The following is an 18,401-nucleotide window of genomic DNA, read 5'->3' as shown; positions in this document are numbered from 1 at the left end:
CTGAAAGTGGGTTAAGGTTGGACCTGTCACGTGTGTTGATGATGAAAAACACCAGTCTTAAAAATACTTTCACTGTTTGTTTTATGTAAGATTTAACTTTCCAAAATCAGGAAATATAAAGAGTGCTCTTGGCTGTGCCAGCTCTGCTCCTTGCATAGTAGAGCCACATCATGGCTCACAACACAGTTAATGCAGACTGCAGCTTATTAAAAAAACAGCATTATTTAATTAATTGCAGTCCAAGACACCATTCTATGTTGTGAACAATCTACACAGCCTACTCTTTCCTATTACACCCAGAAAGATCAGCATCTGAATAAAATAAACATCTTACGCAAGGATGTGTTGTACAAGCAGGGATCCACACAGAATTTGAGTCAAAAGCACGTCATATCTCCACAGTATCTCCACTAGTAATTTGCTAAAATATTAATATGTACAGTACGGTGTTAATATTTTTGAATAAGAATATTTGACTGAAAACCTTGAGTGCATATCTTTCCTGAATGGAATTACTAAATTATTTAGATCAATGCACCTCTATTTTGAACTCAAAAGGCCACAATAACAGCAAAGTCAATTTCTATTTAAAGCGATAACACTTGCTATTTGTTTTCCCAGACCAGAAACAAGGCAGAGTACAGACAAAAGCTACTAAACTCACAAACATTCAAATGAAATGTTAATAACTGTTGTAGCAATGGCATTGATACCTGTACCTGGAGGGGGGGTAGAGAGACAACTTTACCCATGAAAGAATTGTAAAAGTGGCTGCTTACCTACAAGTTGGATGTGACAGAGGATTAGAAATCAGCTACAGTTAATCTGGATGTACTATGTCCTTATCGTAAAATGACTGAAACTTAATAATGGCCCCTCTTCCTTAGACAGGAAATATACACAAACAGACCTCCCCTTCTCGGCAGTGCATTTTCACAGTTTAGCCAAGTGTCAAAAGTTTTTTTCTTAAATTGGTCACGAAGAATTCAGTTTCTCAATCTGCCCCCCCGACTGCAGCCGCCACCACCCTTTCCGCATCGGCGGCCATGTCGTCGATGGCGCCATTGAGCGCCAGGAACATGGTGGTGAAGGAGCGGCTAGCGGACTTGGCGGTCACGGGCAGCGCCATCTCCACCACGCGGGCACCGGTGGGCTTCTGCTTCTCTGCGGCCGCCAGCAGCTTCTTCACGGCGCCCTGGGTGACCTCCCGGGAGAGGGGGCAGGCGCGCAGGACCTTGAGCCGCACCCCGTCCCGCCCCCGTCGGCGGGCCAGCCCCTCCAGCGACGCGTCGTCCAGGCCCAGCGAGTCGCGCGCCTTGCTCAGGATCCGCACCCCCACGCCAGCGTCCACCGCGGAGGACACCAGGGGCACGGCGATGTTCATCTAGCAATTTTATTAAATGTATGCAACTGTCAATATATCCTCAGTTTTTTTGCTAACTGCATTCATTGAACGCTGTCACCTCTGTGTACCACTGTTCAGTTTTGCCTCCTGTATCCATATGAATAGGCTGTGAGTGGCAAAGAAAAACAAAACCTAGACTTCAACTTCTTTTTTTTGTCCGCCTTCTCCCTTAAATATCAAACATCACAAAAATTGAAAAGTGGGAAAAAAAATTCATTTTAATAATATATTTTATAGTGCATCTAGATTGCATAAATTCAAGCTTTCATTCACACAAATACAGTTTATCTCAATAGAAATTTTTCTTCCTGAATGCATGCACATAAGTCGCTTCGTATCTGAATTCAGCTTTCCTTGAACAATGAGGAAAACTCTAAACAACAGCAAGTGTAGATTTGAAATCCATCATCGCAAGTGTAATGGCTGTGACCATAATATTCTTTAACATAAATATATTTCTGAGGTTTTTTATTGCTTAATAAGTTGTTTTTTTTTTTCCCCTAAGCGCGTCATGCTCTGTACACACAGAACTCATTTGTTTTGTACCACTTCCAAAAGTGGTATGAAACGCCAGTCCTGGAGGGTTGTAGTGGGGCTGTAGTGGGGTGACATAGCTCAGGAGGTAAGAGCAGTTGTCTGGCAGTCGGAGGGTTGCCGGATCGATCCCCCGCCCTAGGCGTGTCAAAGTGTCCCTGAGCAAGACACCTAACCACTAATTGCTCCCAACGAGCTGATTGGTACCTTGCATGGCAGCCTTTCACAGTTGGTGTGTGAGTGTGTGTATGAATGGGTGAATGAGAGGCATCAATTATAAAGCACTTTGGATAAAAGCGCTATATAAATGCAGTCCATTTACCATTTAGTGTCTGCGGTTACTGATGGCCCCCTTGCAATCAGCAAACAATTAAGGCTTTGAGAACAAGGAGTGTATGGACACTTAAGCCAATCAAAGACTTCAACTGAACACTCGTGCTGAAACACACCGAACACCAGCACACACTGCGACCGTCCAGGACTGAAGTGTGACTTCCCTGGCTCAGAATCTCCAGTTTTGTCACTTTTGGCCCATTCGGGATATTTGTCTCCCTCTAGTGGACTTTACTCCCATTGCCTTGAGAAACAAGCAAACACTTTTGCTATGGTTTATTTAATTACAGTTTTTTACGATTGCTATGACTCATTTTGCACAGCAGAATTTCAACGTACAAAACTCAAACTAAGTGCTAAACTGACTTGCAGAATTCTTACCTTAAGACACTACATCCAATGCTGACATACAAAGTGCAAAACTGTTAATACAAAGTGCCGAACTCTAAATCATATGCTCCATTCTCAGAATACAGCCACCTAATATTACAACAATGTTCAAATGCTTATTACTACTTATTAAATGCAGATTACTAAATCAGTTCAACAGGTGTTTGTAGTCATGTCTCAGTAGTTCCAACAACCTTGCCCAGGTGAGTAGCATTGCAACGCAATTGATAATCTCTTCACCGCTACATAAAAGGCTGCTTAGAAACCTGAATGGCAGTTTCTGACAACATGGAGCAGGTCGGTGAGGTTGAGGTTGGTAACGAAGGACAGGGTTGTGCTTGTGGTTGTGGTTGTGGTTGTGGTTGTGGTTGTGGTTGTGGTTGTGGTCGTGGTCTTGGACGGGGTCACGGTCGTGGCCCAAGGAGGCAGAACAGCTGTTGTGTCAAATTAAATTAGAGCCACTATTGTCAACCATGTGGTAAACAGAGGTCTAACACTGGCTCAAGCTGGGAGGGTTGTGCAGCCAAACCTGAAGAGGTCAACTGTGGCATCCATAACAAAAATTTTTAAGAGAGGTAATCGGTAAGTCAATATGTGTAATTTACTGTACAGTCACTGTATATTGAAATTACAGTAATTGTAAAATTGATATTGCTGTCTGTGATACAGTATATTTAATAAATACTAAAGTGTGGGTGTGAATTATCTTTGTTGTAATTGTTATCTTTACTGTACTTTAGAACTGAAAAAGCACCATCAGCTGGAGGACATGGCCGTCTTCTCTCTGCCCAGCAGGAGAGGGCACTAGCAGACATGGCGGTTCAAAGAAATGACATACGGATCAAGAAAATCCAAACAAAACATTCTGGCAGATAACGGAATCTTCCAAAACATCCACTCAATCAGCCTAACAACAATTGGGCGAACTTTGAAAAAGCACCAAATCACAATGAAACAAATTTACTTGGTGCCTTTGCTAAGGAATGAAGATAGAGTGAAGGCTTTGAGGGTGGAATATGTTCAGGTATGTGTATAGCAATGTTGCAATACTACAGTAGCGAATACTTTAGCGACCCATCCTCTATGAATGTGTAGACTGGTTGACATTATGCCCTAGACATCACATTAGGATTATGTACGTATGTGTGTGGGCCTGCCCATTGGTCTCAAGGGCCGGATCTAGGAAAACTAGGCACGTGCCTAGGGTCCAGTTTCGCCAGGGGGCCCATTCAGCGCTGTCAGGCCTTGCGTGCGCCCCTCCCCTCTTGTTTTCACCTGTCTGTGTATTTGCCCTTGTTGGCCGGGGTGCTGCGTGCTGTCGGGAGTAGCAATCCTGACTGCACGCAGCTGTTCGCAGTCCTTAAGAGGGCAAGGATGATGGGCGTTCACTCTCTCTCTCTCCACCAGCTGGAAGCCTGACTGCCACAGACGCTGCTGCACTTTTTCCCCGTACACATTTTTATGCTTTAATTAGCACACCCAAACACTTCAGGCACCCAACACCTCCATGCACACTGATTACTGACGCTGATATAGTTAGTTTGGTTTCGGTTTGGTTTGGTTTTGTTCTCTTTTTCAATAAACACTTGTTATTTCCTTCAACCAAAGTCTGGTGTCCGTTTCATGTGTCGGTCCTTGAGCCGGGTCGTCACATGAATTGGGGGCTCGTCCGGGATTGTTTGTGGGTCACAAACATATCCCTTTTTGATATTTAATTAGCATGGTAAAGTGTTATAATCGGTTTGCCATGTGGCTCTCTCGATTCGCATTAAGCAGAGCTAGTGTTTGCTTCCTGGTTTGTATGTAGGCGCGGATGTGCGCTGGCGTTCTGGCCTATCAGTGGCGAGTGTGGTACAGGAAGTGTTGGTGAGCTGTTTATGTGCTTGCATTGTGCAGACCAGCAAGTGCGGGTCTGTTTGGATAGCCCTTTTGAAGGAATAACGTAATTGAGTTGAATTGCTGTAACGTTGAGCTTGAGTTAGGCTATATTAAAAACATTTCTTTTGACACATGTGGCATTGTGTTTGTTTTAGAAGGAGCTTGGTTGAAGTTGAAGTAAAGCCTTCTAAATTGTTACGCCGTTGAGCGTACGGGTGGAGAGAATAATTGAACTGTGTTTTCGTTACAGCACTGAGTTTTTTTTTTCTTCTCTGCTTCAGTGCTGCGGTGTCGATTGAGGAGGGGTGAGTAGTGATACACTGATCTAGACAGGCAACATGTCGGTGTTTTACTACTAGAGCTGTGCACAATTACCCCAATTAGGCTGTAGCGACAGTGTGCTTTAGGGATACTGTTTGGCAATTTTGGTGGGTGTTTGTTATTTTTGTGTGACTAAATCGGTTTGTGGCATTTGTCCTGGGTTCATTCCGTGGTGTGATGCGCAGTCTGTCAGGTTGTGTGTTATGCTGCAGGGTTGAGTGATTAAATACCCCGCCGTTACGTCACATGACGACTAGGGATTCCGTTAGTATAGCGGGGAGCTCTTTTTTTCGGGTTGCCTGCCCGTTTCTCACTTTGTGTCCTGCTCATCCTTCTCAAATCTTCCGTTCGGGAGGTTGCATCTCTCGTGCAATTCCCTTGTTTGTCACAATTTAACACGATGTGTGACTTTGATGCCATAGAGAGTGGGAAAGATAATGGTTTTCGAAGGGTATTCTTGTCCTTTACTAAGGCTGAATTAAGTCAACTAGTAGTGTTTTGGGGTGGCACTGCACACAAAAAAGGTGATTTAAGAGACATGGCAATTCATTTGGCATCCGAACAGGACATTACATTGTCATTAGCACCCATGCCAGCTGCACTGCCATCTCAAGAGCCAGAGAGTGAGTCTGAATTGGAACATGAGATGTCGTTTCGGGACCAGGTGCAATTAGAGACAGTCAAGCATGACTTTGAAATGCAGAGGTTAAGGCTTGGAAAAAGTAAAATCCGAACAAGATTTAAAGGAGAAAATTGAGTTTGCAAAACTACAATTTGAACAGGATAAGTTGGCTTGAGCGTGAGAAATTTAAAGAGCAAAGTACTAAGACAATCTTTGGTAGGTCGACCTGGGTTTGAGGCTTCTGTACTTAGTTCTTTAGATGGGAATTCTGGCTCCTCTGGTTTTGATGTCACCCGCAATCTTTGTCCAATCCCTAAAACTTCTGAAAAAGACCCAGACACGTTTTTTGTGCTGTTTGAGAGACTAGCTAAAGTTCTTAATCGGCCGGAGGATGAACAAGTCGTTATGCTGCAGTCAGTGTTGGTTGGTAAAGCGCAAAAAAATTCTCCTTCGACGTTTCAGAGACTCATGAACAGGGTGTTGGCGGGCCTAAAGGGTTGCGCTGCATACATGGATGCCGTCGTTGTCTTTAGTGACACGTGGACACAGCAAGCGTTGGGGCTGGAATGTAATTGGGCAGAGGGCCACTGTTGATGTCCCGGGACAGCGTGGAGCCAACATCTCAATGTGTGCTGCCATTTCCCACAATGCAGTTGAGGCTCGTGACCCTCTGCTGGGGGCATACAACTCTGTGCGCCTCCTACATTTTCTGGATGGGCTATACAACCGTCTCTTACAGCCAAATGCTCAGATGGTGTTCATCATTGTCTGGGACAATGTAATCTTCCATCGTGCATTGGCTGTGCGAGACCGGTTTACAGCCCATCCAGAGTTCCAAATCAAAATTCCTTCCACCTTACTCCCCCTTTCTGAACCCCATGGAGGAGTTTTTCTCGGCCTGGAGGTGGAAGGTATACGATAGGCGTCCATATTAGCAGGCAATGCTCCTTCAGGCCATGGATGAGGCATGCGATGACATTACAGCCCAGCAGTGTCAGGGGTGGATAAGGCACTCTAAACGATTTTACCAGCGCTGTCTTGCCAACGAAGACATCAGATGCAACGTCAATGAAATTCTGTGGTCAAATGCAGCGGAGAGGCAAAAATGTTGCTTAAGCATGTTTTTTTTTTGTACTTTAACGTAAAGTTTGTTGTTACTGTAACTGTTTTTGCTTTTACTGTTTTTGTTTTTACTGTACAATACATTTGTGTTTACAGTACTGCATTACTGTATAATTTTTCTTTAATGATTAAACTTCATATAATCTAATCTAATATTTTGTTTGTGTTTCATAAAAACACAAGCGCTATACTGCAGACTATCACAGGGGATGCTTGCTGTACATAATTTCAAGTACCTATGAGGAAATGACCATTAGGCATAGTCTTTATTGCTAACAAGTATTTTGTTTTTGACCACATTATTTGATAATGGCCCTTGAATTTGAAAATGCACCAATAATTAAACTTCAACGATGAACATATGCACTGTTCTGACACTATTGTGGTGATCTCGCCTCCGTTATTGTAGCTAGCTGTAAATATTTGTGAATGCATTATCGTGTTTGTGTTATTAAATGTGCTTAGCCTGTTAATAGTCGCTTATGTAGCACTAGCTAACTTCGTTGTATTTGTGTTCGTTGGACCCTCATGCTTTTGTATAGTAGTGTTGTTAATGTCGCTGTGAATACCGCTGTAAGTAATGCTAGTTTTGTGTTGTTGTTGTTGTATGCTTGATGTTGCAATTGGCTCTCGCTAATGTCCGGTGATTGGTGCACCGAGGGCAGCGAATTAAGCCAATCAGGGCGTCCCAGGGCTATAAAAGAGCTGTTCGCCCGATCGAACGGGACAGATCTTTAGAACTGTTAATAAGCGATGTCTGCAATAAAGCGAAGCTCCGCTGGGGCAATTCGGAAACGGACGACCCCGTCTCTGCCTGTTTTCCGCGCCGAACGCTACACTATGATAAACTTTAGCATGAAATACAATCTAATTTGATTCAGTTGTTTCTATTGTGCATGCTATATATGATTTTGAGCCCAAGATTAGGAGTATAGCATTTTTGCGTTATGAAGAACACTTTCAAACTCGTTTTTGATCAGAAGGATTTTGTGTTTGGCAGCATTATTTGATGATGACTGTTGTATATCGAAAGTGCAGTAATGATTGAACTTAATTGTTTGAAATATCTAATGTTCTGGTGCTGTGATAAACTTTTGCATATAATATTCTCTGATTTGACACTGGTGTTTTTATTTTGCATGCTATATTACATTTTGAACCCAAAATGAACAGTACAGCATTCTGTGTTAAGAGTTTTGCACATTGAAACTCTGTTGTGCAAAATAAGTCAAAGCAATCGTAATAAATGTAATTAAATATGGGAGCACAATAGCGGTCATCAAGTAAACTAAAAACATTTTTTTTTACTTCAAAGAAAGCTTCTAATATGAACCTAGGCAATTTTAGTAGACAGTTTATAATCAAATCAGAATTTGATTATGTTTGAACAGTAAATCCACACCTGTACACTTAAACAAATGTTCAATGTCAAACCAGCAAATACATTTTATCCCTTTTTGACAACATAAATCCTGTTAGAGTAACACTTTTTACTATACATAATTCAAATTGCTATGGAACAGAAGTTGATTTTTGTTTGTTCTTTCCTTAATTTTACAGCAAAAATAAAAAAAACACATGCCTCATTTAGTCCTTATTTTATATACAACTTCAAAAAGACTGCAAAGGGAATGCACTTGTGTTTAAGACCTGTTCTCCACCAGCTTTCTTTGCAAGACAGTAAAAGGTCCTTTCAGTCCTTCTCACTCAACAGACCCTTTTAAAATTCTGCCAATAAAAAAAGTACAATTAACTTGGGTCAGAAAAACTTTGAAAAAGAAACTTTTTTTCATCATACATGCAAAAGCACAGTGCTTTAAATAAGTGGGGAAGAGAGAGAAAGAAATAGAGAGAGAGATGAGAGTGAGAGAAAGATAGAGGAAAACAGAAAGTTTAACACATCACATAAAATCTCAGAAAAAATACCCGGATGGATAGATGGCACTCCTGGTAAGATGAAACGTAGCAAAATATGTTCAAGTAGTGCTACTGGCCAGTGTTTAGGCCATATTACAGTTTGTTGTGTTTTTAGATTTCTTTATTTTTTTAATTTTTTTTTTGCTGAGCTATGAAGTGCTGCTTCAGTTTATTTGTCCCCCCCCAAAACTGCGCCCCCCCAAAACTTTTTATCACCAGCCGCCACTGCAACAGGGAAACGTCCGAATGAGACAGGAAAAAAGACGAGGCACTGCACCAGGATGCAAATATTCATTAAATATTTATTTAATCTTTATTTAATCTTTATTTAACCAACAGCACCCCATTCTGATTGATATCTCTTTTACAAGGGGGACCTGACTTAAAATACAGAGTTACCCATTAAGACAGTTGGCAATGAAGTTGCAAACATCAAATGTGCAGTGAGACAATAGTATAATAGAAATTAAAGAGCAGAGTAGAGGCTAAAAACAGGAGCATACGTCAGTCCCTGAGTCATGAATTCCATGTTTGAAATCAGTAATTGATATTAGTCTTTCTCTTTTAAGCTTTTCAGCAGACTGTTCCAACCATAAGATGCAGAATGACTGAAAACCAGCTTTCCAAATTCAGGAGGGGGACAAGGGACTTTTTAAAAACGTATAACAACCCTAGAGCACAATGTAACATTCTTTGAAAATCCATGAGGATGCAATTTTGATTTGGTGTTCTCAAAAACAGACAGCAGCCGAATTTATGCGACAACCTATGGCATACAGTCATTAAAGCACAAGAGATGCAAGTGAAGTTTACAAAAATAGTCATTCTGTAAAAAGAATGAAAAATGAAAAAAACTAAATTCTATTCTCCAGGATAAATACTAAATAAACATCTCTGCAAGTCATAAAAATGCTCTTAGGACAGATAGATAGAAATTACCCTCAACATTCGGTGTTTTTTGTTTTGTTTTGTTTTTAAAGCAAAAATAAATCAGCTTTAAACGAAACACAACATGCTCACATTTTTAATTAGCCCCTGAATCTGGTCTGTTTCCATCTTCAGGGTTCTGATAATCATCGTTCTCTTCTTGTGTAATCCCTGTGTGTTTCTGATGCTTGTTTTTTACCTAACATATACAGCACACACACACACACGCAGGTTCATGGTTATTTAAAGGAACACCTCAGTGCACAAACCGGCATAGTCTCAGGGCAGTGCCTATGTTCATATGAAGAGGAAAAAGTGGAAAGACAAAACCTTTTTTATTACAAAATTAACTCTGCAAAAACTTGTGAAATTAAAAAAAATATTTCCAATTATGTATGCATTCTTTGAATTTTAACAGTGAAGCCACATATACTCAAATGAACAGAGCCAATTTGTAATCGCCTCTGTTCATTGTCAATGAGAGACAATTCTTTGCCTCTGCAAGGCATGTTGGGATAGGTAGCGACAAGAGGTAAGAAAACAAAGTGACCAGTGTGATAACCAATCAGATTAAAGATCTGACTTGTATATTATCCCCCATTTAAAATTTTACTATGTCCGCATCGATTGTGGGAGGCGAGAGCGATGCCAAGTGAACTTGTTGGAGGATCAGTGGACTCAGCCTTAGTCTGGACACTTCACTGTGATGGCTTAAGACTTCAGTACTTTGAAAAGAACAAAAGGCTTCTGCATCAACATTAAGGGCAAGAAAAGAGCATTTTAGCCCTTCAGCTGAGTCTGTGAGGTTTTCTCCTCTGTTTGGACTGAGCGATTAAAAACTAATACAGATCTCATCCTGTCTTTACTACACACGTCTCTGATACTGAGGGAATCTGCATACATTTAATTTTCATAAATATGAGTTTTCATAAATATGAGCGTAGTGGCGCCCCCTGGTGTACATTTCTCTGTATCACACTTGCTCACCTGCAGCACGTCATATTCAGGGCTGATGTTGGGGAGCTGCAGACTGGCATATGTGTCCCCGTCCCTCCCTCCCTTTAAACGAAAAGACACACAGATGGTGTGAATGTAAAATAGAGGTGAAATCAGGCTGAGCTGCAGAGTGTTTCAGAAGAGGAAGAAGAGGAAAGGATGGTGAGACTCACCTTCAGTCTTCTAGACAACCTGGAGACATGAAAATCAGAGTAGAGAGAGGATTTATTATTGCCTCTGATTTTCCGATATGTCTCTGCAAACCACGTGCATTTACTGGATGGGATAGTTTTAACATATTTAAAATATTTTACTGAAAGCATAATTGCCTCTCAGACTATGGTAATGATACATTTTACTACATTTTCTCAGCAGTAAGATCAAGATGCCTGTACCTTTTATATTTGTGGATACCGAATCCAACAGTCAGCGCATACAGACAAATCAGTCCTACGATGATAATATGAAATAGTGGATTGCAATTTAATCCTGAAAAAATAAAATACTTATTTAAAAGACATTACTTGTTTGCAGATATTCAGCAGTTAAAAAGTGCTTTATAATTTTAAACTATTCATAACAGCCAGAGTACTCTGTCCCTACAATTCTATTTAATCAAGTTCAGGTCTTACAGATTGAGGATACACAACTGTGGTGTGGGGATGGCTGGTTTAAGCAGCCACACCTGCCCTGGGTCAAGCTGATTAGATCTGGCCAATTGGATAATTGGTTAAGAATTAGATAATTGGCCAGGCTAATTAGACCCAGGAACAGGAGTGGCTGCACCTGTGCGTAGTGAGGTAATCACTGCGCACAGGTTAAATCTGCCATCCCCACCCACATCAGGAGCTCTCTGTCATGACAGGGTTTTTACATCTGCTCATTTGGCGTTACCATCTTGCCAAACCCTCGTGGAATAAATGTGGACTGTTTTAACATCATCTCCCTGTGTCTCTGTGCTCTGGCCTTCCCGGCCAAGTCCAGCTCACGGCGCGACCACCTCTCGTGCACCGCCCGTCGCTGACCTGCCTTCTCGGCCAGGTGCAGCTCCTCAGCGTCCCAGCTGAGGATTGCTTCCTTCCCCTCCCTGGTCATCTTCCGCTCCCCATTTTTGGCCCGGAGGATCCGCCCGAAGCCCTGTCGGGAACACCTCAGCCGCCCCTCCTCCAGTGTGCTTCCTGGCTGGCCCTCCTGTGCCTCTTTGCTCTGCCGGAGGAGCTCCACGTTGGGCGCCACTGTGGCAAACACGCCTGCCACAGGCCACCGAAGTGGCTTTTCTTGGGGCCCTCCAGCACAGAGACACAGGGAGATGATGTTAAAACAGTCCACATTTATTCCACGAGGGTTTGGCAAGATGGTAACGCCAAATGAGCAGATGTAAAAACCCTGTCATGACAGAGAGCTCCTGATGTGGGTGGGGATGGCAGATTTAACCTGTGCGCAGTGATTACCTCACTACGCACAGGTGCAGCCACTCCTGTTCCTGGGTCCAATTAGCCTGGCCAATTATCCAATTGGCCAGGTCTAATCAACTTGACCCAGGGCAGGTGTGGCTGCTTAAACCAGCCATCCCCACACCACAACAACTTCATACAAAACCGGAATAAAGCAAGTTCATGGACTGTGTCAAATATTATGGAAACAAAGTCATAGACAGAACTGGAGGCCTACATAATTGTAAGCCATAGTGAAATAAACAACAAATCTTGGCTGGATTAGTCTGGGTGCAATAAAATGTTGGTAACACTTTAAAGAGCTGTCTGAATGGTAATAATATATTTATAACAGTGCTATTTAGGCTTTACGACATACAGTAAAAGTCAAGTTTTAAGACCAGCCATGTATGTAAATACCTGCGTGTTGCTGTGGTGATGGGAGGTGGAGCTGGAGGCTGGAGGAGCCGAGAGTGTTGGTGCTGATGCAGAGGAGAGTGGGCGTGTCTCCCTGTGATTGGCGCATGGTGAGGGAGCTCCTCAGGCCTGTGTTCCCCAGCTGCTCCTCCCTGATGACTCTGTCAGTAGAGTTAGTGACCCGCAGTCCAGACACATGCCACTCCATGCTGGGAGAGGGATTCCCACGGCTCTCACAGGAGCAGCTGATCTCTGCTGCAGTTCTGCTGCAGCTCCCAGAGTCAGAGATCTGAGGCATGTCTGAACACAGGATCCACATCCACAGTTACTAATATCACAGTTGCACACATATAACAATAGTATGATTAATGCAATTGTCTGATAAATGAAAATGCTGAACATACATTTCACATTCAGTTGTACAGTTGTTGAGTTCTCCTTGCCATGTTCATTCTGTGCTTCACAGTAGTACTGTTCACTACGACTGGACTCAGTCACAGTAAAGGTGAGATTTTGTCCAGTTCCTACAGTTTTCATCTCTGTCCCATTCACTTTATACCAGGTGTATTTTTTCACTGCTGGGTTGGCATTACTGCTGCAGGTCAGAGTCATAGAGCTGCCCACTAACACTGATCCAGAGGGACTGACTGACACTGAGGTGTTCTTAGGAGAATCTGGATAATATTTCTTATTTAAAAGGCAATACAGAAATCTATCTTTGTGTCATTGTAAAATAAACAGTTAATAAACAATTTGAGACCTCACTCTGAAACTAACCTGTATTTGTAAAACAGAGCACAGAATCGACTGCTCATGCATTTTCACATTTCTTTCCTAGCTTGCAATCAAAACTAGCCATTAAAGATGGAAAAATCATTTTACACAGATTTTTTTTGGGGTGGTCTCAGGGGGGATCTAGGAGATATGAAAATATATTACTTGTAAAATTTACTTTGAACTGAGTTTCTGTGTATTTTAAAGCATCTGTACCGATTGTGCTATTTTTTGGTTCCATCTTTAAAATGCAAAGATAAGATGTCATTGAGACTTGCCAAAAAAAAAAAAAAAAAAAAATTGAACACCAATGAAATGAGGGAACATTTTGCATTTATAGTGTACTTTAACAATGAAAACCACAGCTGATTGAATAGAAAGATGTAAAATCAGTTGTCTCATGGACTTACTCATAAGACAAACTCAAATTCAGCTCACTTACATAGAACTCTGAGAGTCAGACTGGCCTCAGTTGTCTTCTGAATGTCTTCTTGTTGCAGTGTGTAAAGTGCCCTGCAGGTGATCTTCTGCCCATGGTGGAGGTGGGAAGCAGTGAAGGTCAGAACAGAAGACACAGATTTGGTTCGATCCTCATTCTCTTGCAGTTGATCCACACTGTCACTCAGCCTGGGGCTCCATGTCAGATTTGGGGCGAGTTTGGGACAGGGGGCTGCAGCAGAGCAGCTCAAACTCACAGAGGTCCCCTCCATCACCTCCACCCTCTCTGGGGTTAACTTGGGTTTGGGTGGAGAGTCTAGAAAGCATGGAGACATGAGGACAGGTTACTGTCTGACTCAGGATTGGAGACTCACAGCACTCAGAGCACACACTAATCACCACATTAACAGTGTCTGACTAACATGCAGTATTTACAACGTGAAATCTTGAGACACGTCATTTTCATTCTTTACTCTTTTACATCCAAGGTGCATTTCTCATAGAGGACAGCATTTCTATCTCTGGTACCTAATTTTAAAAGCATTGGGTCTCGGCATAAACACAATGGAACACAGTGAAAAAGGCATGACAGCAAATGCAGTACCTTGTGCATTAATTTTGATGGCTGTTGGAAAATTATACTTGAGTCTATCTAAGGCTTCCAATCTGAAGAAATAATCATCACTGTAAGACGAAGAGAAGCCATCCAGAATTGTGGTGCAGTTCTTCTTCAGCAGTTGTCCAATTAATTCTCCTTTAATTGTGTTCTGTTCAGCTGCTGTCCCAGTTCTACTGGAATCAAACACTTCTTTACCATCTTTGTCTCCTTTTTTCCATAGTCCTTTAGCCTCAGCTGTCAGATCATTGTCAAAATGAGGGAGTATATCAAATCTGCAGGGAATCAGCACACAGGATCCATTCAGAGCTTCTATACTTTGAGGCATCCAGACTGCCCAATCCCTGCCCAAGGCTCCTGCAACACACACAACACAACTCAGTATTACACTGGTGATCCTACAGCACGGACAAATAACTCTATACTGTACAAGCCTGGTTCATGTTAAAAATAGATTAACATAAAGCAACATTATGATGTCTAATAACTCATACCTGAAAACATCATAAGTATCATAAATACTTCAATTAAGCACATCAATATTTTCAAATGCTCTGACCACATAGTTGTGTGCATGACTGACTTTTGGGTACACTACAGTATATTCCTACATAATTACATATTCATTTTTGTAGTAAGCAACTTTCATTTCTCTTAATTTTTTGCAATAAGAAATGAATGTTATTATTTGGTCAAATCACCATGAAAAGTCTGATTGTTTATGTCCTCTGTATTGTACCAATGAGCATTCTATAACTCCATCCACACCAAACCCCACCTTGCAGCAGACAGCCAATGAGGATGAATCTCTCTGCTCCAATCATGTCTCAGTATTAGTGAGGAGCAGAGGCACTGGGTGGAGTCGATCTGGAGAGAAGAAACACACTCAGCAAATTAACCAATAGACAGACAGTGTGTGCAAACCTCCTATTCAGTCCTTTATCAACCAGCAGCAGTGGGGCTCACTGATTGGACAGATAGAATTATACCTGCATTTTATTTGTTCTGTTTAAATCCTGTTATTCTGAGTCATTGCCTTTTTATCTTGGAAATTAAAATTTTTGAATGCTAGTTGAACACACTATGAAGTAAATATATTTTGTGCATGTAAGGAAGGCCTGCAATAACCTAACTAGCACAACTACACATTATTTACAGAATGAATGGACAGCAGTAAATGCTTTCTTTATTTGCCAGCATGCAGTTGGTCTTTCTGTCGTAACTGATTTTCTGTGGCAGTGAAAATCAGTTCAGTGAAAACTCCAATGCAACATGTGAGACACTGGAGTCCGATCTTCAGTATTCAAGGGCACTGTATTGTGGGTAAGTGTGCAGTCCATTAGTACTGTTAACATGCTGTACACAGGAATGCATGAATATACCGACATGATTGCCTACATAGCACACAAGATCGTTTTGACAATAAGCGTACTGTGTTTCCGTGCTGACGGGAGAACAGGCTCATACACTAGAGTGGCGGTATAACCGTTGTGCTAGTTCAGTGCTGTGGTCAGCGCGACATCCTCTTCTGCCAGAACCCTGGGTTTGAGGTCTGTCAGATCCGTCATTAGACTTTGTGTCGCTTTTTTCTTTATTTTGCACAATAAGACAACAAGCTGCTCGACATAAATACAATGAAATAAATGGCTAAATCATTCAAACAAAACAAGTTGAGGAGAAGGGATTTAGAGTAAGGGGAGTGGGGTGCAGGGAAATCTTAATTTCTCTTTTTTCCTTTTTCTTATTTATTCTCAGTTTCTGTGGTGAAATTCACACAACCACACAACCGCTGTAACTGGCCTAACTAACACTTATGTTGGTCATTTTGCAGGATTTGACCAGAGGTACTATGCTTACGTCCCGTTGGGTGATCAGGCTGAATGTACTCATGTTCTCCTAATGTAAAGGTGCAGTCATGATGAAGGTACTGTAGAAATTCAGAACAGGAACAGAGCAGCAGCCAAAATCACTGGCCGTGATAAGATGTAATCTTTAAAAATTAGTTGCATGACAGATAAAACCATGAACAGCCTGTTCAATCAAACCCATGAAATCTCTTTTTACAGCTGCTCCCTTATGGCTGAAGCACCAGACCTCTAGGAGAGGGTACTTCCTGTGGCTCATTTCCTGAAGCTATTTGCAAGTGTGGTTTCTCGGTACGAACACTTCGGCCCTGCCTAACAGTTACTATTAGGAATGGCGTTTTATCCTTTATATAGTACAAAGCATCAAACAATATTGAATTTATAAACAGATTATACTGTATGTGTATATGCTGTATGTGCATATATTGGCAAGACATGTATTAAGAAATAATTGTGTATTATTTAATTGTTGACTAGAATATGTGAGCAAGCACAAAGTCCTTGCAACTCCATTTCATATGGCTGTAATGTTTTAATTGGTCATTTATATCTAAGGACCGAGGACTTTTTCATTAATGAAAAAGCTTTCCCTACATGTCCATGAAAGTACAGGCTTGATTTAATCTAATTTGTTTTATTGGGATGGCAGGTATGCCATCCCGCCAAGTTACGCCTTGGCGGGGGCATGCCCCATACCTATACAGTACCGAGAATTTGGTACTTTTCAGGGTTCCCCACAGAAATAACCACAACAGCCACAGACACTCAGCCCTTAAAAACATTAAATTCTGTACATTCTGACCCCATTTCAACAGACAGATTTCATAAACAACTTCACATGTTCACACAATAAAGCCCCAACTAAGGGGATTTTGCGTTTTCTCCTTCTTCTTCTTCTTCTTTTATTTCTTCTTCTTCTTCTTCTCCTCATTCTTATTTTTCCTGCCGCCTACTATCCTACTAACAACATGTCTCCCCATTGGACATTTTACCGACATCAGCCAAATCCACATCCTCACGACCCAATCAAAAGCTCGCATACACACGCAAAATACCCATACCTTTTTACTCTGAATCATTTCCAGTTTAAACAGTTAATCTGCCTGTGGCCTAGTGGGTAAGGTTACAGTCTCGGGAACATAGGCTTGTAGGTTCAAGCCCAGCTAGGGACATGTTTCTTTAACCTGTTTTTACCCTCACTAATAATTGTCTACTACTTCTCAATTATTGCTTTTGCACCATATCTACCCGAAGTTCACCGAACGTATACACTGCATTATGACGTACCGTCTGCACGTTCAGTTATTAACCGGCTACAATATTGCAAAGCCATATGGATTCAACGGGAGCTCTTCTGTGCTTACTGGCCTGTGTTCTTCTTTAAAACCACGGACAGGTTTGCTAATGACATTTCACGCATTGCATAGCTATGTCATAGTGCTGCACTAACAAAGTCACAGACTGGTAAACCTCCAGTTGAAGGATTGAATCCCGCCTCGCCCTCAGGCAGATAATTTCCTCTTTTACACTAACTTTTTCTTACGCTTTTATATTTTCTTTACCAAAACTCACTCACGGCCATATGCATTACATGACGGCAAATGTATTCATTTTATTAAAAAGTTACACCAGTTCACCACTGTGCCATTTCTACTAACTATATTTCTTCACTTGGCTACCGTACAAAACCTTCTTATCAGCAAACGCCACGTTTCTACATTCATGTTACCTCGCCCTGTTCTCTATCTAGCCACATACAAACAATTACTACATATGTACGTTCTGCAACTCCCCATTAAAACATTACATTTAAAATCATGACTCACTCATAAGTATAACTACTAGTACTGAACATGAGAAAAGAACATCAGTGCAATAGAATTCACACATTACTTAACCCTCCACTTTATCAGTTAATGTTTTACACCGACTATTATATATACCATTCCATAAGGAAACTAAGCTCACTCATGGTCACTTTATTTACTCTGCACTATAGTGTGTGATCATGTCAACCTTCACCTACATGCCCATTCTGCTAAAAACATATTGTTTCAACTACGCAATTTCATAATTTCTTCCTAATTTCTCTCACACTGTTGTTATTTTCTCATGTGCAAAGCCTGCTGGGACATATGCGTCTGCTCCTATTCTCCACTATCAAGTTTTCCGGTTCTAGCTGAGCAAAACAGCAAAGAGGACTCCCACCTGCAGATAAGCCTATCAAAATGCCTTATAAACCTTACAAACACTAAAAGTGCATCTCCACGAAATAACAGACAACGGAGCAGGACAGCAGGGTACACAAGTTGCGACCTAGGGAGCTCTAATTCTACGGGCTTGCTGATTCTTTTCTCAATCAAGGGTCGTTGGATGGCCGTCAAATCCGTGAGTACATACACTGGCCATATTT

General features: G+C 41.6%; 2 protein-coding genes across 6 annotated transcripts in view; both read right to left on the bottom strand.

Moving 5' to 3' along the window:
* Nucleotides 1-18,401, bottom strand: part of LOC118226904 (B-cell receptor CD22-like) — a 135,633-nt gene that overhangs the window by 33,342 nt on the left and 83,890 nt on the right. The window contains exon 1 of one of the 2 annotated variants that reach the window (XM_035416912.1): nt 14,902-14,984. The exons of the other annotated variant lie outside the window; for it this stretch is intronic. Within the exon in view, the coding sequence (XP_035272803.1) occupies nt 14,902-14,947 (46 nt within the window). The 5' untranslated portion in view covers nt 14,948-14,984. Of the gene's footprint in view, nt 1-14,901; nt 14,985-18,401 lie in introns of those variants that run through there. 2 annotated transcript variants of the gene reach the window in all.
* The window catches only part of LOC118226844 (carcinoembryonic antigen-related cell adhesion molecule 5-like), a 67,371-nt gene that overhangs the window by 18,020 nt on the left and 30,950 nt on the right, over nt 1-18,401 (bottom strand). The window contains exons 12-15 of one of the 4 annotated variants that reach the window (XM_035416831.1): nt 10,841-10,934; nt 10,619-10,637; nt 10,437-10,508; nt 8,807-9,648 (exon numbers count right to left, since the gene is read on the bottom strand). The exons of the other annotated variants lie outside the window; for them this stretch is intronic. Of the exons in view, the coding sequence (XP_035272722.1) occupies nt 9,547-9,648; nt 10,437-10,508; nt 10,619-10,637; nt 10,841-10,934 (287 nt within the window). The 3' untranslated portion in view covers nt 8,807-9,546. Of the gene's footprint in view, nt 1-8,806; nt 9,649-10,436; nt 10,509-10,618; nt 10,638-10,840; nt 10,935-18,401 lie in introns of those variants that run through there. 4 annotated transcript variants of the gene reach the window in all.

This window comes from Anguilla anguilla, chromosome 1, assembly GCF_013347855.1.
Source record: "Anguilla anguilla isolate fAngAng1 chromosome 1, fAngAng1.pri, whole genome shotgun sequence".
Classification (NCBI taxonomy): domain Eukaryota; kingdom Metazoa; phylum Chordata; class Actinopteri; order Anguilliformes; family Anguillidae; genus Anguilla; species Anguilla anguilla.
The sequence above is the reverse complement of the archived record's forward strand: the minus strand, read 5'-3'. Positions and strand labels throughout refer to the sequence as shown.